This window comes from Oreochromis niloticus, linkage group LG9 (assembly GCF_001858045.2).
Source record: "Oreochromis niloticus isolate F11D_XX linkage group LG9, O_niloticus_UMD_NMBU, whole genome shotgun sequence".
Taxonomy (NCBI): domain Eukaryota; kingdom Metazoa; phylum Chordata; class Actinopteri; order Cichliformes; family Cichlidae; genus Oreochromis; species Oreochromis niloticus.
In genome coordinates this window covers 3949163-3976783 of record NC_031974.2, presented here as the reverse complement: position 1 = coordinate 3976783, position 27621 = coordinate 3949163, and the positions used below count along the sequence as shown (strand labels likewise).

Here is a 27621-nt window from a genome sequence, read left to right as displayed (position 1 = left end):
CCCTGCTACTTGTGTGTATTGGTTTGAGTTACCTTTAGTGTATGTGCTAGTTAGCGATAGCTATGGCAGCACAGTTATTTGATTGTTTTGGGCTTGTTCCTGCTTTGTTTGTTCCCCCTGCAAATTTATGTGAATTTGTACACTGTAATATCGCTGTATTACGTAGTGGCTAAGTAGGAGGTTGACTGTTACTAAGTGCATCAGTGTACATAGGTCATCTCTTGTGTTGGAGTGCCCTCTTGTGGCGCCTTTTGGGTAGTGCCTTAGTAAATGTGAACACTGCAAGAAGTGGTATCAGACTGGTTTGTAGTGGAGGAATTTGTTGCCAGTTTCTTAAATCTTTAATCCGTATTCTTGTTGTAATGTATACCCTGTTCTTAATCATAGAAACCACACCATATCACCCCTCCACATCCTCCTACTGTATGCCATATCTCCCTGTAACATCCATCTGACTGCCAATAAACTCCACCTGTGGTAATCTAATTCCTGGATGTCAGCCTCTCCTTCTGACCGAGGATAGCTACTGTTGCAGCACCACCCAGCATTAAACTGACGTACACCATTCTGTACAGTGCTAAATCATAGTGTTTGTGCCAAACAATTGCATTCACCCAAATAATAGTATTTCTGCTATGTTATATTGTTACTGCTCATAGTATTTCTGCCAAATCATGGTATTTGTTCCAAAGCATAGTATTTCTTCCAAAGCATAGTATTTCTTCCAAATCATAGTATAACTGCAAAATAAGTTTTTGAGCCAAAACATATTTTTTGTGCCAAATCATAGTATTTCTGCTAAATCCTAGTAATTTTGCTCAATGATAGAATTTCTGCTATGCTGTATTACTTTTTGCTAGATTATAGTATTTCTGCTAAGTCAAAGTATTTCATGTAAATCATAGTATTTCTACCAAGTCCCAGTGTTTCTGCTAAATCATAAATCATACATAATGTTTCAGCACAAATTGTATGAGATGAACAGCCGTTTTCAGACTGGGAGGCCGGGGTTCAAATCCCGCTCATGACAACAATTTTTTTCAGTGCAAGGTTAAACTTTTTTAACTCTTTTCAACACAAATTTCAGCATCTTTACCCCCTTTCAGCAAAATTTTCAGTTTTTTCTGCTGTTTTCAGAAAAAAAACTCTTTTCAGCAGAAATTCTGCTCATTCACCTCTTTTCAGCGCAACGTTCTGCTTCTTTCCATCTTTTCAGCAGAAACTCTGCTGATTGACCTCTTTTCAGCACAATTTTCACCTCTTTTCAGCCCAAATTCTGCTTATTAACCTCTTCTGCAAAATTTTCAGCCTTTTCACCTCTTATCAGCACAAATCTCAGGTGTTTTCAGCAAAAACCTCTTTTCAGCAGAAATTCTCCTGATTCATCTCTTTTCAGCGCAACTTTTTGCTTCTTTACCTCTTTTCAGCAGAAATTCTGCTCATTCACCTCTTTTTTGCAAAATTTTCATACTTTTCACCTCTTATCAGCACAATTCTCAGCAGCTTCTGCTCATTTCAGCAAAGTTGTCAGTCTCTCCACCTATTCTTTGTCAGAATGAGTTTGGCTCAGTGAGATGAGTGGCTGCCTTGAGACCAGAAGGGCCAGGTTCCAATCCTGCTCAGGGTGATGTTTTTTTCACCACTTTTCAGCAAAAATTTCTGCGTCTTTACCCCTTTCAGTAGAATTTTTGGGTTTTCACCACTTTTCAGCAAAAATTTTCTGCTTCTTCACCTGTTTTCAGCAGAATTTTCACTTTCTTCACCGCCATATAACTTTTTGCAAGTTTTCAACTTTTTCAGCTTTTTCAGCAGGCAACTTCGGCGTTAAGGCATCCACACAGCATTTTCGCGGGAAATGCAAATTTTTCTAGTTATTCTTCAAGTTGCTTCCGTACGTTTTTCGCCGTGGATCTACTTCCACAATTTTCAGCCGATTTTCACCATTCAAATTTTAAACTATTCTGCTATTTCTGCTAATTCCGGCAATGACTTTTGGTATTTTTTGCTATTATACTTTTTAAAATATTAAGCTTTTTTCCTTTAATTTGTCCCATTGAAATAAATGGGAAACTTCCGCAATTCTGCTAAAACTTGCTTGTTTTTGAAACTTAACTACTTTTTCCTACTTTCACGTAGAACAACCATTCAAACTTTAAAATGTTCTCAATTATTGGGCTATTCAGGAATAAATCAGCTTTTTCAAATCTTTTACCGTTTTGCTTTTATGCCTCTTAAAGTTTTGAGTTGCAAAATTGTGATTTTTCAGAAAATACATGCGTTGTTATGGTTGCTATGCACTTGGCTTCCAGTGTGCCACTGAAGGTTTGCAGTCTTCTCTTCATGTCCGAACAACTTCTTGCTACTTGCTCAATTTCACTCAACTCCACAAATTATACATCAAAACGTAGGTATTTTGCTGGCTTTCTGAAAATGTCACTATCATGGTTGTGAGATTTATAGAATTTTGGCAAATCTCCTCAGACCAACACAAAGTCTCAAAACTCTCCATAGAAAGTCAATGGAGAGCTTGTTCAAAATCACAGCTTGATTTCTGTAATGAGAGGCATATTCGAATCGTCATATCTCCTTAACGAAGCAAAGTTAAGACATAAGGCTTGTCCCAGTATATCTTCAGACACTCCTGACGCTCACAATTCAAGAATTTCTTTCTCACCTATTACCGTTCTGAAATGAGTTAGACTTGTTTGAGGGTAGGAAATTCGTCCTTCGCTCAGATTTCTTCAGATTTCAAACTCTGGAAATGAACCACTTCTTTCTCTCGTCATATCTTTTTGATAGATTTCCACAGAGACCTGAAAATTTCCATGACTGTTCACCAAAGCCTGCTGTCTCTTACGGTGAAAGAATGATATCGATACTCCAAATAGATTTAGAGTTAGAAAGCGTTGTTTGAGGGCAAGTCAAGGCAGATTTCGCTTGCCTCTACTCAGTTATGGTGCATTAGAAGTCAAATATCTTCAATAATTCATATTTTAATGATAAATTGTCAACACTTTAAGATTCCCCCATCTCTTCTGAACAAACGGTGTAAGAATGACTGTTCTAGCCCCTACGGTTAGGAAATTATGGCCATTTGTTTGAGGGGAATCCTCACTATGAGAAATTCACTGCAGAAATCCTGTCTCTGTGCTCTGTGTGTGTAAAAACGGCTGCACCTGTTTTGGCGGGAAAAAGTACACAGCCTCTCTGATTGGTGGATTCAAATTTAGCAGCTCCCAGGCTGCTTGACTGACCTAGAAACTTGATTTTCTCTCCCTGTGTGTGTGTGTGTGTGTGTGTGTGTGTGTGTGTGTGTGTGTGTGTGTGAGACAGAGAGAGAGAGAGAGAGAGGGCAAGAGAGAGTTTTTATGGGAGCATCTTATTGTATGATTTAAATTCAATATATTTAGACTGGTTGACTGAATTTGATCCTGTGTGTGTCTCTCTGTGCTTGTGGGACTTTTTGCAGCTGTCCATTTTGCTTTTCCAATTTTTCTATTTAAGTTATTACTATTGTGCTAAGTCATAGCATTTGTGCTGCTTTTCAGTATTTGTGCTAAATACAGCATTTCTGCTAAATCATACTATTTCTGCTATTTTATAAGATTTGTGCTAAATACAGCATTTGTGCTAAATCATACTATTTCTGCTATTTCATAGGATTTGTACTTAATATAATATTTCTGCTTAATTATAGTATTTGTGCTAAAACATAGTATTTCTACTAAACGCAGTATTTCTGGGTAATCATAGTATTTCTATGTATTCCTGCCAGCTCCTCAGGAAGCCAATCCTCTGTGAGGACTGTAATTTTCAAATTGACATATCAAGTCATGCACGGCTTCCCAGCCAGCCAATCATATCTGAGTCCTGGCACATTCAAATTTGCATATTGTTGCCTTCATGGCTTCCCAGCCAGCCAATCATATCTGAGTCCTGGCACATTTAAATTTGCATATTGGGACCTTCATGGCTTCTAAGCCCACCAATCATCTATGTCATATATCTCTAATATTTCATATTTTTATTTTAAATGGTCAGCATTTCAAGATTCCCCTATGTCTTCTGAATAAAATGGTCTAAGAATGACTGTTTTAGCCCCTACGGTTAGAAATTTATGGCTGTTTGTTTGAGGGGAATTCTCACTATGAGAAATAGACTGCAAAAATCCTGTCTCTCTCTGTGCTGCATGTGTAAAGGCCTGCACTTAGTGCACCAGTTTTGGCGGGAAAAAGTACACAGCCTCTCTGATTGGTGGATTCAAATTTAGCAGCTCCCAGGCTGCTTGACTGACCTAGAAACTTGATTTTCTCTCCCTGTGTGTGTGTGTGTGTGTGTGTGTGTGCGTGAGACAGAGAGAGGGAGAGAGAGAGGGCGAGAGAGAGTTTTTATGGGAGCATCTTATTGTATGATTTAAATTCAATATATTTAGACTGGTTGACTGAATTTGATCCTGTGTGTGTCTCTCTGTGCTTGTGGGACTTTTTTCAGCTGTCCATTCTGCTTTTCCAATTTTTCTATTTAAGTTATTACTATTGTGCTAAGTCATAGCATTTGTGCTGCTTTTCAGTATTTGTGCTAAATACAGCATTTCTGCTAAATCATACTATTTCTGGTATTTTATAGGATTTGTACTTAATATAATATTTCTGCTTAATTATAGTATTTGTGCTAAAACATAGTATTTCTACTAAATGCAGTATTTCTGGGTAATCATTGTATTTCTATATATTTCTGCCAGGTCCCCAGGGAGTCAGTCCTCTGTAAGGACTGTAATATTCAAATTTACCTATCAGGACCTGGACGGCTTCCCAGCCAGCCAATCATATCTGAGGCCTGGCACATTCAAATTTGCATATTGGGGCATTCATGGCTTCCCAGCCAGCCAATCATATCTGAGTCCTGGCACATTCAAATTTGCATATTGGGACCTTCATGGCTTCCCAGCCAGCCAATCATATCTGGGTCCTGGCACATTTAAATTTGCATATTGTTGCCTTCATGGCTTCCCAGCCAGCCAATCATATCTGAGTCCTGGCACATTTAAATTTGCATATTGGGACCTTCGTGGCTTCTAAGCTCACCAATCATCTATGTCATATATCTCTAATATTTCATATTTGTATTTTAAATGGTCAACATTTCAAGATTCCCCCATGTCTTCTGAACAAAACGGTCTCAGAATGACTGTTTTAGCCCCTACGGTTAGGAATTTATGGCTGTTTGTTTGAGGGGAGTCCTCACTATGAGAAATAGACTGCAAAAATCCTGTCTCTCTCTGTGGTGCATGTGTAAAAGCCTGCACTTGGTGCACCAGTTTTGGCGGGAAAAAGCACACAACCTCTCTGATTGGTGGATTCAAATTGAGAAGCTCACAGCTGTTTGACTGACCTAGAAACATGCTGTTAACAGCCCCTGTTCACTTGCTGCTGCTGCTGCTGTGTGTGTGTGTGTGTGTGTGTGTGTGTGTGTGTGTGTGTGTGTGTGTGTGTGTGAGAGAGAGAGAGAGAGAGAGACAGAGAGAGAGAAAGAAAGACACACACAAAGACCTTTTTTAGGGCAGCATCTCATTGGTGGATAAAAATATAATATATTCAGACTGGTTGACTGGCATAGACCCTGTTTGTGTGTGTCTCTCACTGTACATTTGTGTATCCATATTTGATTTTGTGTATTTGGTGATTTGTGTATCCATATTTGATTTTGTGTATCTGTTGGCTTTTCTTATTTTTTTTTTTCTAATTGAATTTTTATTTTATTTTTTCACAGGTGAACAAAAATTAGTTTTGAGCGAACTTAACCATGTTCCTTTTTATTCAGCTTATCATTTTACCTTTCCAATATTTTCACTTAAGTTATTACTATTCTGCTCAATCATATTATCTGTTCTAAATCATTGTTATTAAGCTATATTGTAGGATTTCAGCTAAATCATAGTATTTCTACTATATTATATTTTTCTTTCTAAATATAGCATTTCTGCTATAGAATAGTGTTTCTGCTATATTATAATATTTGTGCTAAACTGGAGTATTTTTGCTAAAACATAGTATTTATATAAAATTACAATATTCATAGTATATTACAGTGTCTCTGGTAAATCACAGCATTTCTGCTATGTTGTACTGTTTTTCTAAATCATAGTATTTCTGTAATGTTTAAGAATGTTTGGCTAAATATATTCTTTCTGTTATCTTATACTATTTCTCCTAAATTCTTGTATTTTTGAGAAGTTATCGTGTTTCTGGTAAGTTACAATATTTCTGCTAAGTTCTGCTATGCTATTTTATTTCTGCCAAGTATTATGTTTCCTCTAAGATATTGCAGTTCTGCTAAGTTACTACATTTTAGCAAAGTTCCTTTGCTTCTGCAAAGTTTTTACAATTTCTGCAACTTTTCAGCTTTTTCAGCTAGTTTCAGCAGAAAGCTTCAGCTTTAAAGCATCCACACTGCATTTTCGCAGGAAATGCAAATTTTTCTAGTTCTCATTCCTATTCAGTGGAACCAAGGATGAGAAGGAAAAAAGGATGCATGCAGGCAGGACCAGGTGCTGACTTAACTGCCTCTGTGACATCAGGCTGCAGCAGATAATACATTAAATTATAGACATTATCTTTTATTTAAATGGGTATCAATTTGAATTAACCATTAACTAAATGTGTTTCTACGGTGTCCCAAGAGCTAAAACAAACTGCAACTTAAGAAAAAAAACAGCAAATTAAAAAAATGCTGTAAAAGCTCATAAAACAAAAATACATAAATAAATTAAATAAGCTCAGAAAACACAAGAGAAGTGATTTATGGTAGAAAATAACATGATGAAACAGCTGCAGTAAACAACTAATAGCAAACATATATCTGCAGTACTATATGAATCATGTGATAAGACACATTAACTTTGTCTTTTCACTGCAGTCCTTCACCTCTTTTGCTTTCTGTCACCACAGTTCTTACATCATGTCATTATCTCCCCAAACTTAGTTCAGTTGTGTTTAATTCAGCTTCCCCTTTCTTTTGTATGTGTTTCAGGATTTTCTACTTGAAGTTGTTTTATTGGTCCTCCTCTCTCTTAGGGTTTACAGAAAATGTGGAGACACGTAGTAATTTAAATATATCTCAGTAGGGGATCTTGTTTTATGATGTTCTAGTAACCCAATGCAGCACTTCCTCAGTATTGCTGACTTGTTTATGTTTATATGTTAATTAATATAAAAAATGCTGAGACAGCAAATAAGAAAATACCATTGTTTATGCACGGTTCTATTTTATAGTCTTAAGAAGATAATTAAACAACACAGAGATACAGATATAGATAAATGGCTCATGGCTTTAATGGTAAACAGATCACAGTTAAACCTCTGTGGGTGAGTTTGAGGGAAGATCTTCTGAAAGAAGCTCAGATTTCCAGAGACTTGCAGAATCATTGCCACTGAAACTGTTCAGGCCCATCACCTAACTAAGACACTTGGCTGGTTTTTGCTGTCATTGCATGGACTATATCCAGCTTTTTGTTTACTTACAGAAATATTCATTCAAAAAGCGTTCATGTTTGTCACATAGTTGACTGCTGATTAAAGTAACAATTTCCTCATGTGAGCGTGCTGCTGGTAAAATGTATTTCTCATTTCTGTTTCATGCTGTTCTACTCAAAGTTAAGACAATGGTGTCTCTTTGTGTCAGTGGGTGTTTTTCCATAGACCTGCTGACACAAAGAAACACACCCTCAGCTTAACTTTAAGTACTACTGAATACACGCGGACACATCATGACATAAGTCTTTATGCATGTGATAAAAAAACACCCAGAGATTTTCTTAGCATTGAGTCACAAGTTCAGTATAACTAATTACTGTAAACTTCACTGTGTACTGCCAACTAACCAGTCCAGCCCGCACTAACCTCATATTTCCCACTAACCTTTGAACAACACAGTATTATTATACTTGAGTTTATTAAGTGTTTCACAAACATGTCATTCAGAAAACATCACAGAGATTTAAAAATACATTTAATATATGATGTAAAAAGTCTAAATTGAATTCCACCAGAAACATTTAAATGTCCAGTTTACAAAATGTAACACTGAACAGTCCTTAACTTAAAATAAATTATGTGCTCTCTAATTATCCAGCCAGAGGCAAAGGCTTTATCACGTTGACCTGAACCTCCTGAAGTAAGTTACAGAACAAAGCAGATGAAAGAAACATGCACAGCATTGTTTCAGTCTCTTAGAATGAGAGGCACTCAACATATCGTCAACTAATTAAAGTACCATTATTTAATAAAGAAAGTGGAAAATCACACTGCCACTCAGTTAACCTGGACCTGAAGACAACTGGTAACAGAGTTGCTTTTACATTAAAGGTTTTAAATTCAGTGAAAATCTCCCCTGATTCAAAGAGTGGAAACCAGATTTATAGTCCATCACATCAAAGTGAAAGTCAGCCTGTTCAAGCATATTTACAGGAATATGAGTCCTGTCAAACTCTATTATTCATATAAATGAATGTGGTCTTTAGAACGTCCACTGACATGTTTTAAACCACCATTATTTTAACTTCATTATTTCCACTTTTGCTCACCTGGTTCTTCCTGCTCTGGTACCTCTCTCTGCCCTCTCTCCATCCTCCTCGCACAGAATAACACACTGCTCAGTTATGTCCTACTGAGTTTGCATAAAAACTGGGGTTACAGGCATCACTTTACATAAAATTGCCTTCAGCGTGATATGAAACCAGTTCAGATCTTTATAAAGAGGAATATAACTCGTTATTGTAATTTTTTTTCTTACAGACTGATCATCTTATTCTGTGGTTCCTGCTTCCTTTTTTAAAATGACTCTTTCTTTTTATCTTTTCATCTATCTACGTTTTAAATTATATTTCTAAACATAAGAAAACATGTATTATTAGATGAACAATAGACTCTTTCACTTTCCCTCTCTGGTATCTAAGCAGAAGCATTACTCGGCCTCACAGATGTTGAGATTTCTTGTGGCTTTCAGAACACACACTAAAGAACACTAAATCCTTGTTAAAGCATCAGCGGTATGTAAGCAGATACTTCCTTGTTGATACATCTGACAGTGATGAAGTGAACACTTAGAACAACAGTGTTACCTGAGGCTTTGTATTTAAAGACTGAAAGAGCTCAGCAGACTTCACATCTCTGTGATGAAAGCACTGAAAAGAAACAAAGATCTTTTGTCAACGTAAAGACTTGTAAAGCTATTTCTTCATTTTCTCACAGGTTCAATCGAGCATCTAGTTTTGTCTTGAATTTGCCTTTAAACTCTGACCCAGACTCAAGAAGTGAACAAAGAGAAAATGTGACTGTATTTCATAGATAAAATATATGTTAGAATTGTAAAAAAGCTAAAGGAAATTTGTTTCCATAGTCTTCACTACTTTCCAGAGAGGTATGCCATATGCACAGATTTAACCAATAGCAACGTTCATGCATAATCCTTAGCAATATTTCCTGTATCGTGCAAATAAGACACCTTTACAGTACAGCATGTACAGTTTTGTAGTACTTTAATCTGAAGTTTTTAATTTGATGACAGTTCTGCTTCAAAATAACAACTTTTCACTTCAGAAATCATGTAGAGCGTCAAAGACTGTCCTGTGTTCAAAGCTTGCTCTGCATGAAATCTAAACAATGAAAGCTATCACGTGTAAACCTTATTTTTATAATGAAGTGATTCAAAGACGTCATACACAACACACAATTTTCAAGTCTTTTTCTTTCAGCTGTTCCCTTCATGGGGCTCCACAGAGGATCATCTGCCTCCATCTCAGCCTATCCTCCTCTGACACACTGACCCTCTCTACGTCCTTTGCTTTGGGTGGTTGACTCCAGGCACTTAAACTCATTCACCTTCAGTAACTCTGCTCTTTGCATGTTCATCTGTATCTGTATCTTTCCTCTGGAGAGATGGCCGCATCTCTCCAGCCACACCCACTACCCACTACGACTTCAACTGTGCTCTCCACTCCCTATAGCATGCGCCATACATGCATGCTTTTGGTCTGTGGGATGAAGCCTGAATATCTGAAGGAAATCCACGCTTGCTACGTGCGGATAGCTCTAGCTTTCTCCTGCAATCTAAAGCCATTCATGTCACGTTAACTGGTGATTCTAAATTGGACAGAGATGTGAATGAGAGGAGTGCTGTTGTGTTAGCCTGTGGTTGACTGGTCACATGTCCAGGGTCCACCCAGCCTATTGCTCTGTCACAGCTTTTATCTGAAACTATGTAGTGCCACTGACCAGCTGAACAAGTTGAAGAACTATAGCAATGGTTTAGAAAAACAAACTGTATTCCAGTAAGAGAGAAATGAAAAGTAAAATACCTCAGCTTTGTTTGCACAGCACCATTGTGCTGTTTGAAAAGAGGAGCACAAAAACAGCTGCATTGTATTTCTCAACTGCATTTAGCTGAAGAAACCAAAGTATTGAATGTCTGATATCTTTAATTGTTCATTGTCACGCACATTGAGAGCTTTATTATTATTATTATTATTATCATTATTATTATTATTATTATCATTATTATTATTATCATTATTATTATTATTATTATTATTATTATTATTATTATTATTATTGAGATTGGAATGTCTCCATCAGTTTAAGTTAGCAACCTTAGTGTGGCGTTAGTTTTATTCACCAAACCTATCAGCCAGAGAACTGATAGGACTTATGAAAAGGGAAGAGCCATGTGCTGAGAATTTGAACAACCTCACGTTAGACTCTCCTTAATGATGTGATGCTGGATGGAGTCGTTTGCAGCTGGCCTTACAGCCTTATACTGTATGTTGTGTAAGAGTTTCTCTTTCAGGAGGAGGATATATAAATGAGTAACACAAATGTGAGTTACCACAATCTACTGCAAATTGCATGAAATTTAATGCCAAAAAAAATCCAGTTTTATGTCTGTTGTGGCTGTGACAGCTGCTACTAAGAGAGTTTGTTTTTAGGAGGAGCAGATGTTACCTGAATTAATGTGTAACCGGCACTTTGTGTGGAAGGCTGAAGCTGTGAGCACAGTCCCAAAACTTTGGCTGTTAACTGTTAAAATCCAGCTATTAACAGAATTAGATCAGTAATGTACAAAATGAAACGCGATGCACACATTTACCCGCATGGTCCAATAGTAACCGGGACATCTGGTGATCTGATGGTAAATAATGTTTTGTGCACATTGTGCAGGTCAGCCGTTCCACACAGAGTTCAGCTTTATACAGCAGAGCAGTTTGTAGTAACAGAGACATGATAATTTGAGCTGCTCTGAGCAGAATGCTGATTTTTACTAAATTGAACTGTGTCTTTGTAAATAAATTAAAGCACCCTCTTAGTAGGTCACCCTCTCATTGCAACATCATGATAATTTCCCTGCTTAATAAATTGATATCATAGCCTTTTACTTAGGTAAAATTTCCTCCATCCATTACCTTTTCCAGCTGTCAGCATTAGTTTATGATAATCCTGAAGACTGCAATACAACAGTGAACCTTATAGATTTAATTATACAAACAAAAGCAAACTTTCAATAATAGATGAAGATCATAATCTTTATATAAATCTGGGCTCTTCATGCAGTGACAACACTGATTCTCCTTTCTTTAGGATTTAGAATTTCTTATGGCAGCCATGCAGACACTTCCACGTCATGTCTGTCAGCAAGATGGACTATAGGAGCACGCTCTTTGTCTCCCCATAGTCTTTTGTCATGTCTTTTCCCTTCACATGTTTTCCATTTTTCTGTAGTTCCTAGCTCCCTGTGTTTCCCCCACGAGCTTCTGTTTTATGGATTCTATTTTCCCTTAAAAACAAGATCGCTTCATTGGACATCTGTCTGTACATGAGTCTGCATTTGAGGTCCTCATTCACCGTCCAACTGGACACAGTTCAAGATCTGTAACCTCCAGTCTTTGATATCACATCATTTGAAGACCTGGGTCATAAATTCTGTCTGAATAGAAAACATTTTTAAATATAAATTGTAAAAATGTAAAGTTTTGTAAAAGCATTGTAAAGTACAGGAAGATTTAGGACATCATATGGCATTCATACAAGCTTTAAGTGATTGTAGTGATAAACCTAACAGTTCTCTTCTATTAAGATTCTGTCAGAATATGTTTGCATCTGAATATACTGAATGAATCTTAATACGATTCTTTGTTGTAAACATGTACTGTTTATGTGAATGTAAGTACTGTGAGACTTTAAAACTGTCTTTAAAAGAAGAAAAGTAGAAACTATCATGTGCATCAAACTGCTTTTTCAAGTGTAACCTTACATTTAAATAATAATAATAATATTCCAATTCAATTCAATTTTATTTATATAGCGGCAAATCACAACCACAGTTGCCTCAAAGCGCTTTATATTGTACAGTAGATAGCACAATAATAGATACAGAGAAAAACCCAACAATCATATGACCCCCTATGAGCAAGCACTTTGGCGACAGTGGGAAGGAAAAACTCCCTTTTAACAGGAAGAAACCTCCGGCAGAACCAGGCTCAGGGAGGGGCGGGGCCATCTGCTGTGATTGGTTGGGGTGAGAGAAGGAAAACAGGATAAAGACATGCTGTGGAAGAGAGACAGAGATTAATAACAGATATGATTCGATGCAGAGAGGTCTATTAACACATAGTGAGTGAGAAAGGTGACTGGAAGGGAAAAACTCAATGCATCATGGGAATCCCCGGCAGCCTACGTCTATTGCAGCATAACTAAGGGAGGATTCAGGGTCACCTGGTCCAGCCCTAACTATATGCTTTAGCAAAAAGGAAAGTTTGAAGCCTAATCTTGAAAGTAGAGATAGTGTCTGTCTCCTGAATCCAAACTGGAAGCTGGTTCTACAGAAGAGGGGCCTGAAAACTGAAGGCTCTGCCTCCCATTCTACTTTTAAATACTCTAGGAACAACAAGTAGGCCTGCAGTGCAAGAGCGAAGTGCTCTGATAGGGTGATATGGTACTACAAGGTCATTAAGATAAGATGGGGCCTGATTATTTAAGACCTTGTATGTGAGGAGCAGGATTTTGAATTCTGGATTTAACAGGAAGCCAATGAAGGGAAGCCAAAACAGGAGAAATCTGCTCTCTCTTTCTAGTCCCTGTCAGGACTCTTGCTGCAGCATTTTGGATCAGCTGAAGGCTTTTCAGCGAGTTTTTAGGACATCCTGATAATAATGAATTACAGTAGTCCAGCCTGGAAGTAATAAATGCATGAACTAGTTTTTCAGCGTCACTCTGAGACAGGATATTTCTAATTTTAGAGATGTTGCACAAATGGAAGAAAGCAGTCTTACATATTTGTTTAATATGTGCGTTGAAGGACATGTCCTGGTCAAAAATGACTCCAAGGTTCCTCACAGCATTACTGGAGGCCAAGGTAATGCCATCCAGAGTAAGAATCTGCTTAGATACCATATTTCTAAGATTTTCAGGGCCGAGTACAATAACCTCAGTTTGATCTGAATTAAGAAGCAGAAAGTTAGCGGCCATCCAGGTCTTTATGTCTTTAAGACATTCCTGCAGTTTAACTAATTGGTGTGTGTTACCTGGCTTCATGGATAGATAGAGCTGCGTGTCATCTGCATAGCAGTGAAAATTTATGCTATGTCTTCTAATGATGCTGCCTAAGGGAAGCATGTATAATGTAAACAGAATTGGTCCTAGCACTGAACCCTGTGGAACACCATAATTGACCTTAGTGTGTGAAGAGGACTCTCCATTTTCATGTACAAATTGGAGTCTATTAGATAGATATGATACAAACCACTGCAGTGCAGTACCTATAATACCTACAGCATGTTCTAATCGCTCTAATAGGATATTATGATCAACCGTATCAAACGCAGCACTGAGGTCTAGCAGGACAAGCACAGAGATGAGTCCACTGTCAGAGGCCATAAGAAGATCATTTGTAACCTTCACTAAAGCTGTTTCTGTGCTGTGATGAGCTCTGAAACCTGACTGAAACTCTTCAAATAAGCCATTCCTCTGCAGATGAGCTCACCTCATTTACAGTATATATATTTTTAAACGGGCGTGTTTTCCTGTTCAGACCAGTTTTGCAGCTCTTATTGTTCTCTCACATAGCGTGCATGCCACTAGACTTGGCAGGACTGTGCCCTGCTTCGTATATAAAGATGCTGCAGGTGGATGTGAGCAGCATCTCTGGAGACAGAGTTGGGTTTGGAGGATCATGGCTTCCACACTGATGCTCCTGCTTCAGCTGCTCCTGGTCTCACTGGTGTCAGCTTCTCATTATTTTGGGGGAACCACGACCTACACCTACAAAGGAAGAAACCCTGATGGCTCATTTAAGGTGTGGTACACAACTTTTAACTGTGCTTAATATTAAAGACAGATTATAAGTGAACCTGTTTTCCCGACTATGTGGCAGGTCTGATTATTCTGATAGAATAAACAGAAAATCAGCATTCAGTGCCTTCGCTTTTCAGCCTTTTCCTTGAATTCCTTAATTTTTGCTTCTTAACTTATCCACGCATTTTTAAACACTTTGTCTTTTATTAAAGTTTAAACAAATACTAAACCTTGTGTTTAAAAAAAAAAAAAACTATTGAGAACAACTAATAAATGTTCATCAATGAAAACATTATGAAAAACACAATAATAATAATTATGATGATGATGAAGTTGATTATTATCGTGTTTCACTTTCTTCACCTCTAAATCCACAGTGCCTTGACTAATCAATGGCAGCAGATATTGCTTCCATTTGCTACTGATTTAAAATTGTGATCGCATGATCAAAAACAGATACAGAACCTTCTTCACACAGGTAACATGGAGTGATAAACTAAACCAACTGGTGAGAATCTGACTGAGTTGCTTATATGCTATTTTCTATAGGTGGAAATTCGGGACAGGGACACCTATGATGGATGTTACTACTCCCTCTACTGGTATTGTTCCAGTGGATACTGTGGCTACACCTCCACAAGTCAGAGAGGCATACTGGACAGGAGCACCAATGCTCCACAGTACAATGGACAATGGTGTGAAGCTGAAACTGTCACCACGCGGGTTGTCCCGACCAACAGACCTTTTGAAATGCGGTGAGCATTTTTGAACTGAAGTATGAAGATACTTCATTATGTGTGACTATTGATGCTAGTTACTGATCTAAAGTCACCACATCCATTTAATCTGTCTAATATCATCATAAAACAAGAGGTTGGTGGGTGAATGACTTTGTTATTTCCAAACATACCAGGGCAGCGAGCTGCTGCTGGATCCCCACACGTAGCTATTACTGGGGCCATTCATGGTACTTGAACACTCTTGTGGATTTGGGAGAAAGATCTGACACTGGAGAACCAAACAGATCACCAGAAATTGCCATCCTACCTTTCCTCAGGTAAGCTTTGATTAATTGATTAATTGAAGCTTCCTGAAACTGATTTTAACTATTAGCCTCTGAATTGAAATCTGCAGAATTTCAAAATGTCATCATCCTGTGGCAAAACCTGCTACTCTCAGAAAGGGAAACAATACGCTCATTTGTTTCTATCAACTTTTTATCAAATAAAATAACTGTATTTTTCATTTGATTATTAATTTAATTTGCACTGTAAATGTTTATTAATGAGAACTCTACCAGTTGCTGTATAACTATTTTTTTAAGTCTATTTTCCCTTCAGCTCTCTCATTGAACATTTTCTTCAAGATAATCATGCTAGTGAATGATTCATGTTACTGTGTGAGACACTGAGAGAGACTTTGTTAATGTGTTTATTAAAGAGTTCCTGAAAACTGCCCACGGACTTACAAGCTGCTGTCATTTGATCCTGATGGAGACAAAGTCAGATGCAGATATGGAAATCCAGGAAGTGCGGAGTGCTACGGCTGCACGCAACATTCAGGCTTCCACTTAGACCAGGTTAGCTGATGTTCCAATCCACTGTACAATGACTCACTGGACTTTTTCCTTTTTTAACTATAAAATGTTCCCACTGTTAGGACTCCTGCACGTTACACTACCAATACACTAATGCTGACCCCAGGGTGAATTCATTTGAGTTGGTGGTGGAGGATTTCCCACAAGGACACATCAGTCTGAGCTACTCTGATGGATCCCAGTCCTCCAGGTCTCCTCTGTCTGCAAGACGGAAACGATGGGTCGCATATCCAACAACTACATACCCCCCCACTACCACATCATGGTGGTGGTGGACAACTACAACTGCACCCACTATAACTACAACTGCACCCACTACCACATCATGGTGGTGGTGGACAACTACAACTACAGCTGCCCCCACTACCACATCATGGTGGTGGTGGACAACTACAACTGCACCCACTACAACTACAACTGCACCCACTACAACTACAACTGCACAAACTACAACTACAGCTGCACCCACTACCACATCATGGTGGTGGTGGACAACTACAACAGCCGCACCCACTACAACTACAACTGCACCCACTACAACTACAACTGCCCCCACTACCACATCATGGTGGTGGTGGACAACTACAGCAGCTCCTACTACAGCTGCACCATGGTGGTGGTGGTGGGGTCAACTACAGCCGCTCCCACTACAACTACAGCCGCTCCCACTACAACTACAGCCGCACCCACTACAACTACAACTGCACCCACTACAACTACAACTGCCCCCACTACCACATCATGGTGGTGGTGGACAACTACAGCTGCTCCTACTACAGCTGCACCATGGTGGTGGTGGTGGGGGTCAACTACAGCCGCTCCCACTACAACTACAGCTGCTCCCACTACATCTACAGCTGCACCATGGTGGTGGACTACGGGGAGACCGCTGCAGGCGACCTCTCCTCCCCTCAGTAAACTACCGTTGCAGTTCTCTTTCCTTGGTAAGGCCCAGTTTTGTCTCAGTGTTTCATGATGTGATGATGCTGCACACTCCAGCCTGCACTGTTCTCAGCATGTTGCTGCTTTCATGACTCTGCGCATGAAGACAGCCACTGATTTAAGACTTGAGTTTGTGGTAGAAACAGCTGATCACAACAGACCTTTAAGACTTTTTATATATTCAGTTACCTACATTTATATTTTTTTAAATCATTTTAAGTGTGTATTCTTCTTATTGTGTTTATTTGTTACATTTATTATTTTTTCCCAAATAAGTTGTAAAATGTACTCATTTACTTACGTGACCCACAGTTTATCTTAAAAACTTAATATTAGTTTTACCTGTTTGCACTGAATTCTTCAGCAGCCCAAGAATCAAACCACACTTCACGTTTGTTTAAAGCCTTAAACGTTTGCCGTGCAGACGGCTGCTTCTTCCTTTTTTGTTAATGGATGCTTATTTGTTACTATTCTAACTGTACTCCAGTGGATCCACCTGCTCCTTCATGCCAGGAGGGACTATACTTGCCCCAGTTTGTGCACCCAACACCTGCACACGGACAGCGCATTCACGCAGAGGTCAACAAAGAGGTGGAGATCAGAATCAAAGCACAGGCTTCATATGCAGCGTGAGTGAGACAAAGCTTGATTGAGGAGGCCTGATGGCAGCGAAACATTATTATCACTTCAGCAGGAAAGCTCAGATCAGCATGAAAGAGCAAATCCTTGTTTCCTTCTGCTGTTTTCTTACAGAATACAAGATATCATCATGAGTGGGCCAATGAATATGACCAAGCACAGAACTGCACATAATGAGTTTGTGCTTCGGTGGACGCCGTTCTCCAGCGATCTGGGGGATTATTTCCCAGTGTGCTTTGCTGTTGAATCGGCGACAGGGTTAGCCTCAGTTTTATTCGTTTAAAGACAGAATTAGTTTGGGAGAGGAAAGTCATGATTTAACTCTTTGTGGGTTTTTCAGGTCAGCAGTGACCAGTTTTCCAGGCAATACCCACTCTCATAACCACGGCACCCCGACTTCACAGTAAGTGACTTTTTAATGTTTTTAGTGCTTTAAAAAAATTTATTTTGTGTCTAGGCCTCAGAAGTTTAAATAAATGTGCCTTTGGAATAAATAATGCCACTATGAACAAATTAGATAATGAAGCTCTCCTCATTTGATTTAAGCCTTACAGTCTCAAGAGTGTTTGAAGAAAAAATAGAAAGGGAATTATTTAATTCACACATTAAGTCAGCCTATCATTGTTCACTAATGTCTCTTCAGGTCCGGCGCCTATCAGTCCGAGATGAGGTGTGTTATTTTGAAAGTTGGAACGGAGGAAAGTGAGTCTAAAGTTCTCTGATATCAAAATTAAAAAAATAAAATAAAAATAAAAACAGTTTTTTGACATATTTTCTATTTTCTATTCTCAATAATGGGTTTTTTAGACTTCACTGCATCCCAACTTTTTGAAATTGGGATTTGGAAAATTTTTACAAATTTCTGGCAACTTTTAAATAAACTGAAAATCTTTAAATCTATTGTGTTGGACTGCATTAGGCTCGTCTTAATGAACAGCCCCTTGAATGGGTATCATCAGGTAAATTATGAGTCTGTGTGTTCTTTTTACATCATAACATATTTGGTATGTTTTTAACTTGTTTCAGTTAAAACCAAGGTGACCTGCTCTGAGTCTGAAATGAGAGTAGAGGTGGAGAAATCGTCCCTCCGTGGACTCCGTGAGGATCAGCTGCGTCTCAGTGAGCCCAGCAACACCCTCTGCAGCCTGGAGAGATACTCCAACAGCACTCACATCATCGGCATCATCCCTCTCAACGCCTGTGGCACTCAGATCGAGGTAACCACAGCTCATTTGTGTCTATTCTGTTGTTGTTGTTTTAGATATGAGAACGAGGACTGACAGAGTGATGTTTGACTCTGCAGGAAGACGAGGAACATCTCATTTTCAAGAATGAAATCACCACAGTGGATGACAGCAGTGCTCTGATCACCAGGAAACATAACCTGGAAGTAGAGTTCTACTGTCAGTATCCCAAAAAGGGGAACGTGTCACTGGGCTTCACAGCACACAGGAAGAATGTGGAAGTGTTTGATAAAGGCTTCGGCACGTTCACCTACCAGTTTGAGTTTTACCCCGACAACCAGTTCAGAACCATCATTGATCCGAGTTCGTACCCTCTGGAGTATGACGTAGGGCAGAAGATTTACATGGAGATAGACGCTTCCTCCATAGTCAATGGCACCGAGATGTTTGTGGAGTCCTGCAGAGCCTCACCGTACGACAACCCCAATTACCAACCAACCTACTCCATCATTGAAGACGGGTACGCATGAGAACACGTTCTGTCTGCACTGTTTATCCATCCATGATGGATGTGCTGATGGAAGTGAAGTGTATATTATTTAAGGCACATCAGTTACCTCAACATTTGATAATTTGGCCAAGTTTGATACAAAAACCCACCATTGGATCAATATATAAAAGAAAAGAAGGAAAACCAGAGTTTTACCAAAGTTTTCTCTTTTCTTTGATTATGAAATGCTGTAGAAACCCTGTGACGTCTCTGCATCTGCAGCAGCTTTGACTGTAAGACATGGAGTCACAGCAGCTGTGTTCCTTTGTGCTCTGCTCTGATTAGGTGCCCCGTGGACCCAACTGTGATGATCCATGAGACCGACAACAAGAGACAGTTTAGATTCTGCATCGAGGCCTTCAAGTTCATCGGTTTGCACGATCAGGTAAAGAACTGTAGATATCTAAAAGCTCCAATTTCTAAAAACACTAATAAATATGCCCAATTTTAGTCTCATTTTAAAGGTATTTATTTAGTTTTTAGTTGCTTTTTTAAACTTTGCTTAGAGTTCTTTTATGTGCTTGTGGTGGAAAACTATTTCCACTATTCCTCAGTCAATGTCATATTACTTTTGAGACTCTAAATATGGGATAAATGTATAAGAATGGCTCAAATTCCTGAGCAAATAATGCAATACTGCTGCTAAACTGCTTCATTTATCTTCATTGTTTTGATTTTAAATCCATTGTATTAGTCCACAGAGGCAAAATTACAATAAAAAATTGTGCAGAAACACATGAACTTAATTAGGCAGTGACTAATCGTAGCCTGGGATGTAAAAGCAAAGGTTTGACTGCAGCTCTGCTCTTGTTCCACTAGAGGGGCAACTGTAGGTCTGCTGATATACTGACAGTGTGTCCTGTTTCCCTCAGGTATACATCAGCTGTTCAGTAATGATGTGTGAAGCAGGGAATCCCGACAGCAGGTGCTCACAGGGATGCATCAACTCCACATCAAACGATCACCACCACTCCCACCGCCGAAAGAGGGACTCTGCCATCCAGACTGCAACGCACTTCGTTTCCCAGGGTCCTCTGCGCTTGAAGAGGTCAGCAGACATCAGCATGAGTGCAGGTATGGAAACACAAAGTGCTTCTTAACATTAGCTGCTTTGTTTGAGTTGCACTAAAAGGTTCTTTTGTGGTCTTCAGGGAACAACCTGAACCTGAACCTGAACCTGGTCTTCATCGCTGGATGTCTTCTTGCTGCTGTTGCCATGATCTGTGGAGTGCTCCTGTACAGGGCCAAAATGTCAAAGGTCAAATACCAGCGTTTGGCCTTGAGTGACAGTTAAGACAGCAGTGTAATCAGAATACCAGTTCCTGCATTACTTTTGAACGAACCAAATTTTGCTGTCAGGGTTTCGGGGGTTGTGTATAATGTTTAAATGACTGATGAATTTAATTCTTTCTAATTCAGCTTTGTGTAGTGTAAATTCACAACAACAGTTACCTCAGTTAGCTTTATAATGTAGGGCACAGTCCCAGCTGTTACAGCTGTATTTGTGTTTGCGAGCTTTAAGAGCGAACAGAAATTCCATCACTGCAGATGAAAAACAAGACTTTGAATGATGAATCTTTTGATTGTTGTTCAGTCATGTAGCTTTACAGCAGCTTTTCTTTTTATATGTTAGAGTGTGATTTACAGAAAGTGTGAAAGTTAATGTGTGCTCCTCTATAATCATTTGTGTGCACATGTGAATAAATTTGAGACCAACATTAAGGCGGTTATTATACACTTTCCTTCAATAAAAATCAATAAAGGCACTCTCATGTGTTAGTGCTCTTCTTTCATTCTCTGCTGTGCCTTCAAATGCCTGAGAGGCTCCTGTCCTCAGTTAAAGTGTTGCATCAGCCACTGTATTTCATTACCCTGTATTTATACATGTGTAATGACAATAAAGTTAAATTCTAATCAGTGCTCTTCATCAGCTGGTTACCAGGCAACCTGAAATGCTCAAGAAGCCGTTTTTTGTGGCTCCCGCCCTGACATGTAAAATGAGGAAAACACTGCATGTATGTTAAAAAGTATAGTGTGTTGCGTTTATGAAATTAATGAGCTGTTGCAGAGAAAACTACAATTTTCTGTGTGCAATAAAATCAAAAAGTTGAAGGTTGCGTTCAAATAAAACATTCACATGTCTATTTGAGTCCTGCTGGTATTTATGAAGGAAACAGCCAAACTTAAGTCATCCGCCTGCAGCAAACCAAAACTGCGGTGTGTTTCAGTGTGCCCTCATCATGCTGTCGCAGGCGTGCAGTCAGCCTGAATAAAAAAGAGACTATTTCACTGAACGATGTAAAACATAAATGTGCTGAATGATAACCAACTAAAACATTTATTGTGCCTGGTTAACGTCAGCGTTGTTCCTGAACCTCAGCGCACATCAGGGCTGTCAGACATCACCTTCATCTTTATTGTGTTGATTCTGGAAATCGATTTCAAGCTTTAACTTTTTGTGTTTTGAGAGTTTCTCTCCTCATATTTGGCATCAAACGTTCAGTTTTCTTCAGGAACATTTTTTATTTCTTGGATTTGTCCTTGTTCGACCGAGGAAAAGCTCACAAATCCTAATCCTACTCTTCAAATTTAGAATGAGATTTTTTTTTAAAAACTGAAGACCTGAGATGAAAATAAATTGAAACAGTCGTTAGTCTCAGGGAGCAGCGGGAAGAAGGAGCCACGCGGCTCTGATCACATTTTCCTAGAAAGCTTCCAACAGAGAAAGACCTGCAGGCCTGAAGCTGCAGGTGAAGAGCTCACCTGTGAAACGTCACAGTGTCTCCCGCCCTGCGTGACTCCTGAACAGCTGCTGTCCGTGCAGATTGTTCAATAATTCAAGCGAGTGTTTTCATCAACTGTACACGCTGAATATCAGTGATGTTACAGGCCCCACTATGATGGGCGCGTAGCCAGATTACGATCCTGTAAAACAGGAGAGAAAGTGAACACAGGAGACACGCTGACGTTCGCCTGGTCAGTCTTGCCAGAATTTATTCATACAACACGAGCATATCTGCTCCACTCTTTTGGTAACTCAATTGCACTATAACTGCTCATTCCCTCACATGGCTTGTTTTCCACCAGTACATTTCAATATTAATCCACACCACTGGCATAAAACAACAAAGGGTTGAAATGAATGAAACAAATGAAAACTACACCTCTTTTCCCATAAAACAGATAAACAAAATAATTCACATCATCATGGTAGTGTCTTATCATAGAAAGGAAACTCTACTTTCAACATTACTGCACTACTGTCCTTGCCAGCATTTTTGTTGGCCGTACTCTTATTAGCTCTCTCTCGCTTCATGTCTTTTTCAGACCAGTTAGATTCTAACACTGAAACAGCAAGTTTACACATGACTTCAGGCGGGCTCAGAACACTTTACAGACACATTATACAAAACATTTGCCATGAACACAAAGCTACAAGTTTATCAGGAACTGTAAACCCAACCGGGTTGGTGCTTCCTATTATTATATGGAGTATTATACGCAGTTGCAACAGCTTGCTAGCGTTACCCAGGCATACAGCCTAGCTATAACATCCTACAGAGCTAAAGTAGCTCACATAGCGACAGTGTAATACATCACATATCACAGACCCGTCTTATGTCATGAAAGTCTAAGTATCACAGTGTCCAGCTGTGTATTTCTTTATGTTTTTGACCACATTACTGACCTGTAGTGATGGGTCCAGCAACACTGACGCACCGACGCATGTATCAAGCTCACAGAGCGAAGCCTGTGTCGGTGTGTACGTCGCTTTAAGAAAAAGTCACGTGATCGATACAGCTGCTGTATCGCTCATTACAAACGCGCCAAACTGTGTTTAAAAAGTACCGCATCCGCATCTGTCAACGGAATGAGTCGCCACAAAAAAACACGAAATTACTCTCGCAAAAATAAAAACAAAACAAAACACATCTCTCCATAACAAAATGGAGCCCGAAAGAAAAAGAAATGTTTCTGCTGTGTGGGATCATTTTGATCTTTTAACTGCAAATAAGGTAACTGTTTGTCTGTCTTTGTTTCAGTGTAATCTATCAGAATAGGAAAAACAGCAATATGACCTGCAGTGTAAATTATTTATTTCATTTTATGCAGGTTAAATGTCGCATCTGTTCTGCTTTCTTACACAAACAAAAGCACCTCCTCAATGTTTAGGCATTACAGAGAACCCAAACATGAAAATGAGGAGACAAACTCACCGAGAATGAACACAGGTCGGCCTATATTGACACTGAACAGCTTTATCATCATTTTTTTTTTATTAATATGTGTTTTATTATTTTGAAATCAAGCATCTAGGAAGACTGTTCTGGACCAGGCAGTCCTGAATTTTATTATAAGGGACTGCCAACCCTTAGTATTGTGGAGAGTGTTGGAGAGAAACATTCCAAGATCAGAGGATCCTTTAAGGTACTGGGGGAATAGGAAGACATCTTATGGATGAGATACGGCTCTCCATCACTAACAACAGACGGATTATGGACTCAAATGTCATGTTTTTCACTGAAACATGGTTGAACAACAGCTGCCCGGACAATGCTATCGAGTTAGCAGGACGCCACACACACCGAGCCGACAGGCTAGCAGATGACTCCGGCAAGACCAGAGGTGGAGGTTTGTGCATTTATATTAACAATGCTTGGTGCATGAACTCCACTACTACTGAGAGTCACTGCTCACCTAATGTGGAGTTTTTAATGGTCAAATGCAGACCTTATTATCTCCCCAGAGAACTCACTTCGATCATACTCACTGCAGTGTATATCCCCCCCCGACGCTAATGCTAGGTTGGCCATGAAAGAACTTTCTGCAGCCATTAACAAACACCAGGATAAACACCCCGAGGCTGCTTTTATTGTTGCTGGCGACTTCAACCACACCAACTTAAAGACAGTCCTCCCCAGATTCCACCAACATGTCTCCTGCCACACCAGAGGAGACAAGACTTTAGACCAGGGGTCCCCAATCTCAGTCCACGAGGGCCGGTGTCCCTGCAGGTTTTAGATCTCACCCTGGGTCAACACACCTGAATCACATGATTAGCTCATTATCAGGCCTCTGGAGAACTTCAAGACATGTTGAGGAGGTAATTTATCCATTGAAATCAGCTGTGATGGATCAAGGACACATCTAAAACCTGCAGGGACACCGGCCCTCGTGGACTGAGATTGGGGACCCCTGCTTTAGACCATGTTTATTCCAACTTGGCTGGAGCCTACAAAGCAACACCCCTCCCCCACATTGGACAATCGGACCATCTCTCCCTGTTCCTCACACCTAGGTATTCACCACTCATCCAACGTGTGAAACCTGCTGTGAGGACAACTAAAGTGTGGCCAGAGGGGACAGACGCAGTGCTCCAGGACAGATTTAAAAACACAGACTGGAATATGTTCACCCACACAGACCTGGACCAGTATGCCTCATCTGTACTGGATTACATCTCCAAAACCACAGACAGTGTCACCACCCAGAAACAGATCACCATGTACCCCAACCAGAAGCCTTGGATGAACCGGGATGTTCGTCTCCTCCTGAAGGCCCGCAACACCGCCTTTAGGCCAGGAGATGCACACGCCTACAGTACAGCCAGGGCTAATCTAAAGAAGGGCATCAAAAAAGCCAAACACCATTACAAAAAGAAGGTAGAAGAACACTTCTCCAACTCCAACCCCCGACGCATGTGGCAAGGACTCCAGACCATTACAGTCTACAGGACCACCAAACCCTCCCCCACATCCTCTGATGTCTCCTTCCTCAACGAGCTCAACAACTTTTATGCTCGTTTTGAGCGAGGGAACCCCACAACCACAACCATAACAGACATGACGCCAGACCACCAACCTCTGACTCTCTCCCCCACCGATGTAGGAGCGGTGCTGAGCAGGATCAATGTCCACAAGGCTGCAGGTCCTGATGGCATCCCCGGGCGTGTTCTCAGAGCGTGTTCTGGGGGAGCTTGCAGGAGTGCTGACAGACATATTCAATCTGTCCTTGGCCCACGCTGTGGTACCGGCCTGCTTCAAATCCACCTCCATCGTCCCGATACCCAAAAACTCCAACTCATCTAGCGTCAATGACTACCGCCCAGTAGCACTCACCCCCATCATCACTAAGTGCTTAGAGCAGCTGGTCTTAGCACACTTCAAATCCTGTCTCCCCCCCACCCTGGACCCCCACTAATTCGCATACCGCCAGAACAGGAGCACAGAGGATGCAGTCTCCATCGCACTGCACTCTGTCCTCTCACACCTGGACAACAACAACACCTACGCCAGAATGCTGTTTATAGACTTCAGTTCAGCATTCAATACAATCCGCCCCTCACAACTCATCAGGAAACTGACAGACCTGGGCATCAGTTCCCTCATCTGCAAATGGTTACTGGACTTCCTGACCAACCGCCCCCAACATGTCCGGCTGGATAACCACTGCTCATCTACCATCACAATGAACACCGGTGTACCACAAGGCTGTGTGATGAGCCCTTTCCTCTACTCCCTCTTCACCCACGACTGCAGACCTGCTGATGGTTCCAACACCATCATTAAGTTTGCAGATGACACCACGGTGATTGGCCTCATCAGTGACAATGATGAGACCGCCTACAGGGAGGAGGTGGATCGTCTGGCTGAGTGGTGCGACACAAACAACCTGCTGCTTAACACCGAGAAGACTAAGGAGCTCATCGTGGACTACAGGAGGAATGCTGACCCACATCCACCCATCCACATTAAGGGGATGGCTGTGGAGCGTGTGAGCAGCTTCAAGTTCCTGGGAGTCCACATCTCCGAGGATCTCATCTGGACGACCAACTGCTCCAAGCTGGTCTAGAAGGCTCACCAGCACCTCTTCTTCTTGAGGACTCTGAGGAAGAACCACCTGTCCTCAGACATCCTGGTGAACTTCTATCGCTGCACCATCGAGAGCATCCTGACCAACTGTATAACAGTCTGGTACGGGAACTGCTCTGCCTCGGACCGGAAGGCGTTGTAGAGGGTCGTGAAAACTGCCCAGCGCATCGCCGGAGCACCACTTCCTGCCATAAAGGACATCTACCGGACGCGGTGTCTGAAAAGGGCTGGGAAAATCATCAAAGACCCCAGTCACCCATCACATGGACTCTTCACCCTCCTGCCCTCTGGGAGGCGCTACAGGAGCCTCCGGACTAAGACCACCAGGTACCGGAACAGCTTCTTCCCCACAGCTGTCAGACTCCTGAACTCTGCCTCCTGACATCTGACCCACGTTAAACTCATGGACTGAACATACACACACCCACAACCACCTACACACACACACACACACAATGGACAACTGTACCCTCAAACACACAATAATAACATGGACTGAACCACCACTCACAACCACTAGCACTTTATATAGCCTCTGTAGAAATTATCCACATATCTCACTTATCTTAACTGCACTACTGTATAGTTCTGTGTAAATAATCATTCTGTACATACGATAATTTTTAATCCTACAACTGTTTATAACTTGCATAGTTCACATTTCTGTATAACTGTATATCTCATATTTCTGTATAGTTTTTTCATATTTATATCCTGTTCATAGCCTGTACATAGCTTGTACTCACTACAGCCTGTACATACTTATAGTTATAGCATATTCATAACATACTTCACACCGTGTACATTATAACATATCCATTTCTGTAATATACTTACATATCTATATTATTGCTAATATATATTGTAATATATCTATATCATGGCTAAAGCACTTCTGGATGGATGCAAACTGCATTTCGTTGCCCTGTACCTGTGACATGTGCAATGACAATAAAGTTGAATTCTATTCTGAATTCTATTCTATTCTTATCAGAACTTTTCCCACCTGGCTTTACAGTTTTTGTGTGCCCCAGCTTCATCTGTGCCTGTGAGTTTTCCAAAGCTGGGGAAATGGTGTCAAAAAAACGCAATAGACTGAATGCAAAAACATTGGATAAACTTATTTTTCTGAATAGAATTTTATAATAAACTCTGAGTCAAATGGGTAATATTACATTCACAATACTTTCATTTTAATTTTCACTTAGTGTCACGAGGCCTCATCTACCCATCACGGCTGACCTGTAAAACAGGAGAGAAAGTGAACCCAGGAGACACGCTGCCGTTCGCCTGGTCAGTCTTGCCAGAATGGAAAACTTACGGCAGCTATGCACCCGACTCAGTTCCCAAAGCACGCTGCTGCCCCCTACTGTCCAAAGTGTTATACACTCTCCTGGCAACAGGGAACTTACATGACATTGTGGATTTAAATTACACCAATAAACCAGCAAAATAAAACATGCATAATAATCTCCACATATCACGACACTTAACT

General features: G+C 40.2%; 1 protein-coding gene and 1 long non-coding RNA gene across 4 annotated transcripts; one reads left to right on the top strand and one right to left on the bottom strand.

Annotated features, from left to right (window-relative positions):
• Positions 1-268: 268 nt before the first annotated feature.
• LOC102076715 (uncharacterized) lies at positions 269-27454 on the bottom strand. Of its 3 annotated transcripts, none has more exons than XR_003221684.1 (7): positions 27369-27454; positions 22018-22942; positions 21392-21519; positions 20381-20488; positions 9119-9124; positions 5400-5402; positions 269-279 (listed from the first exon to the last, which is right to left on the bottom strand). It is a non-coding gene; the product is annotated as an uncharacterized LOC102076715 (long non-coding RNA). The 3 variants fall into 3 exon arrangements; XR_003221683.1 differs by lacking the exon at positions 27369-27454 and adding an exon at positions 22943-23051 and having other exon boundaries at positions 22018-22179; XR_002058619.2 differs by lacking the exons at positions 269-279; positions 5400-5402; positions 9119-9124; positions 27369-27454 and adding an exon at positions 22943-23051 and having other exon boundaries at positions 20320-20488; positions 22018-22179.
• LOC106096734 (ZP domain-containing protein) lies at positions 14172-21395 on the top strand. Its single transcript, XM_019352789.2, has 16 exons — positions 14172-14343; positions 14892-15097; positions 15256-15399; positions 15783-15921; positions 16002-16198; positions 16415-16457; positions 16536-16883; positions 17369-17510; positions 17635-17778; positions 17861-17923; positions 18164-18222; positions 18547-18737; positions 18824-19224; positions 19540-19639; positions 20127-20328; positions 20406-21395. Exons 5-16 carry the CDS (start codon positions 16157-16159, stop codon positions 20546-20548), a joined length of 1878 nt encoding a protein of 625 aa, XP_019208334.1. The 5' UTR covers positions 14172-14343; positions 14892-15097; positions 15256-15399; positions 15783-15921; positions 16002-16156; the 3' UTR covers positions 20549-21395.
• Positions 27455-27621: the final 167 nt, after the last annotated feature.

What these genes read in the sequence shown, in the direction of transcription:
- LOC106096734 (XM_019352789.2), top strand. Translation starts at nt 16,157, where the DNA reads ATGGGTCGCATATCCAACAACTACATACCCCCCCACTACCAC. An exon ending in GCACAGGCTTCATATGCAGC is followed by an intron (nt 17,511 to 17,634) that starts GTGAGTGAGACA and finishes GTTTTCTTACAG; the next exon opens with AATACAAGATATCATCATGA. An exon ending in GAAAGTTGGAACGGAGGAAA is followed by an intron (nt 18,223 to 18,546) that starts GTGAGTCTAAAG and finishes AACTTGTTTCAG; the next exon opens with TTAAAACCAAGGTGACCTGC.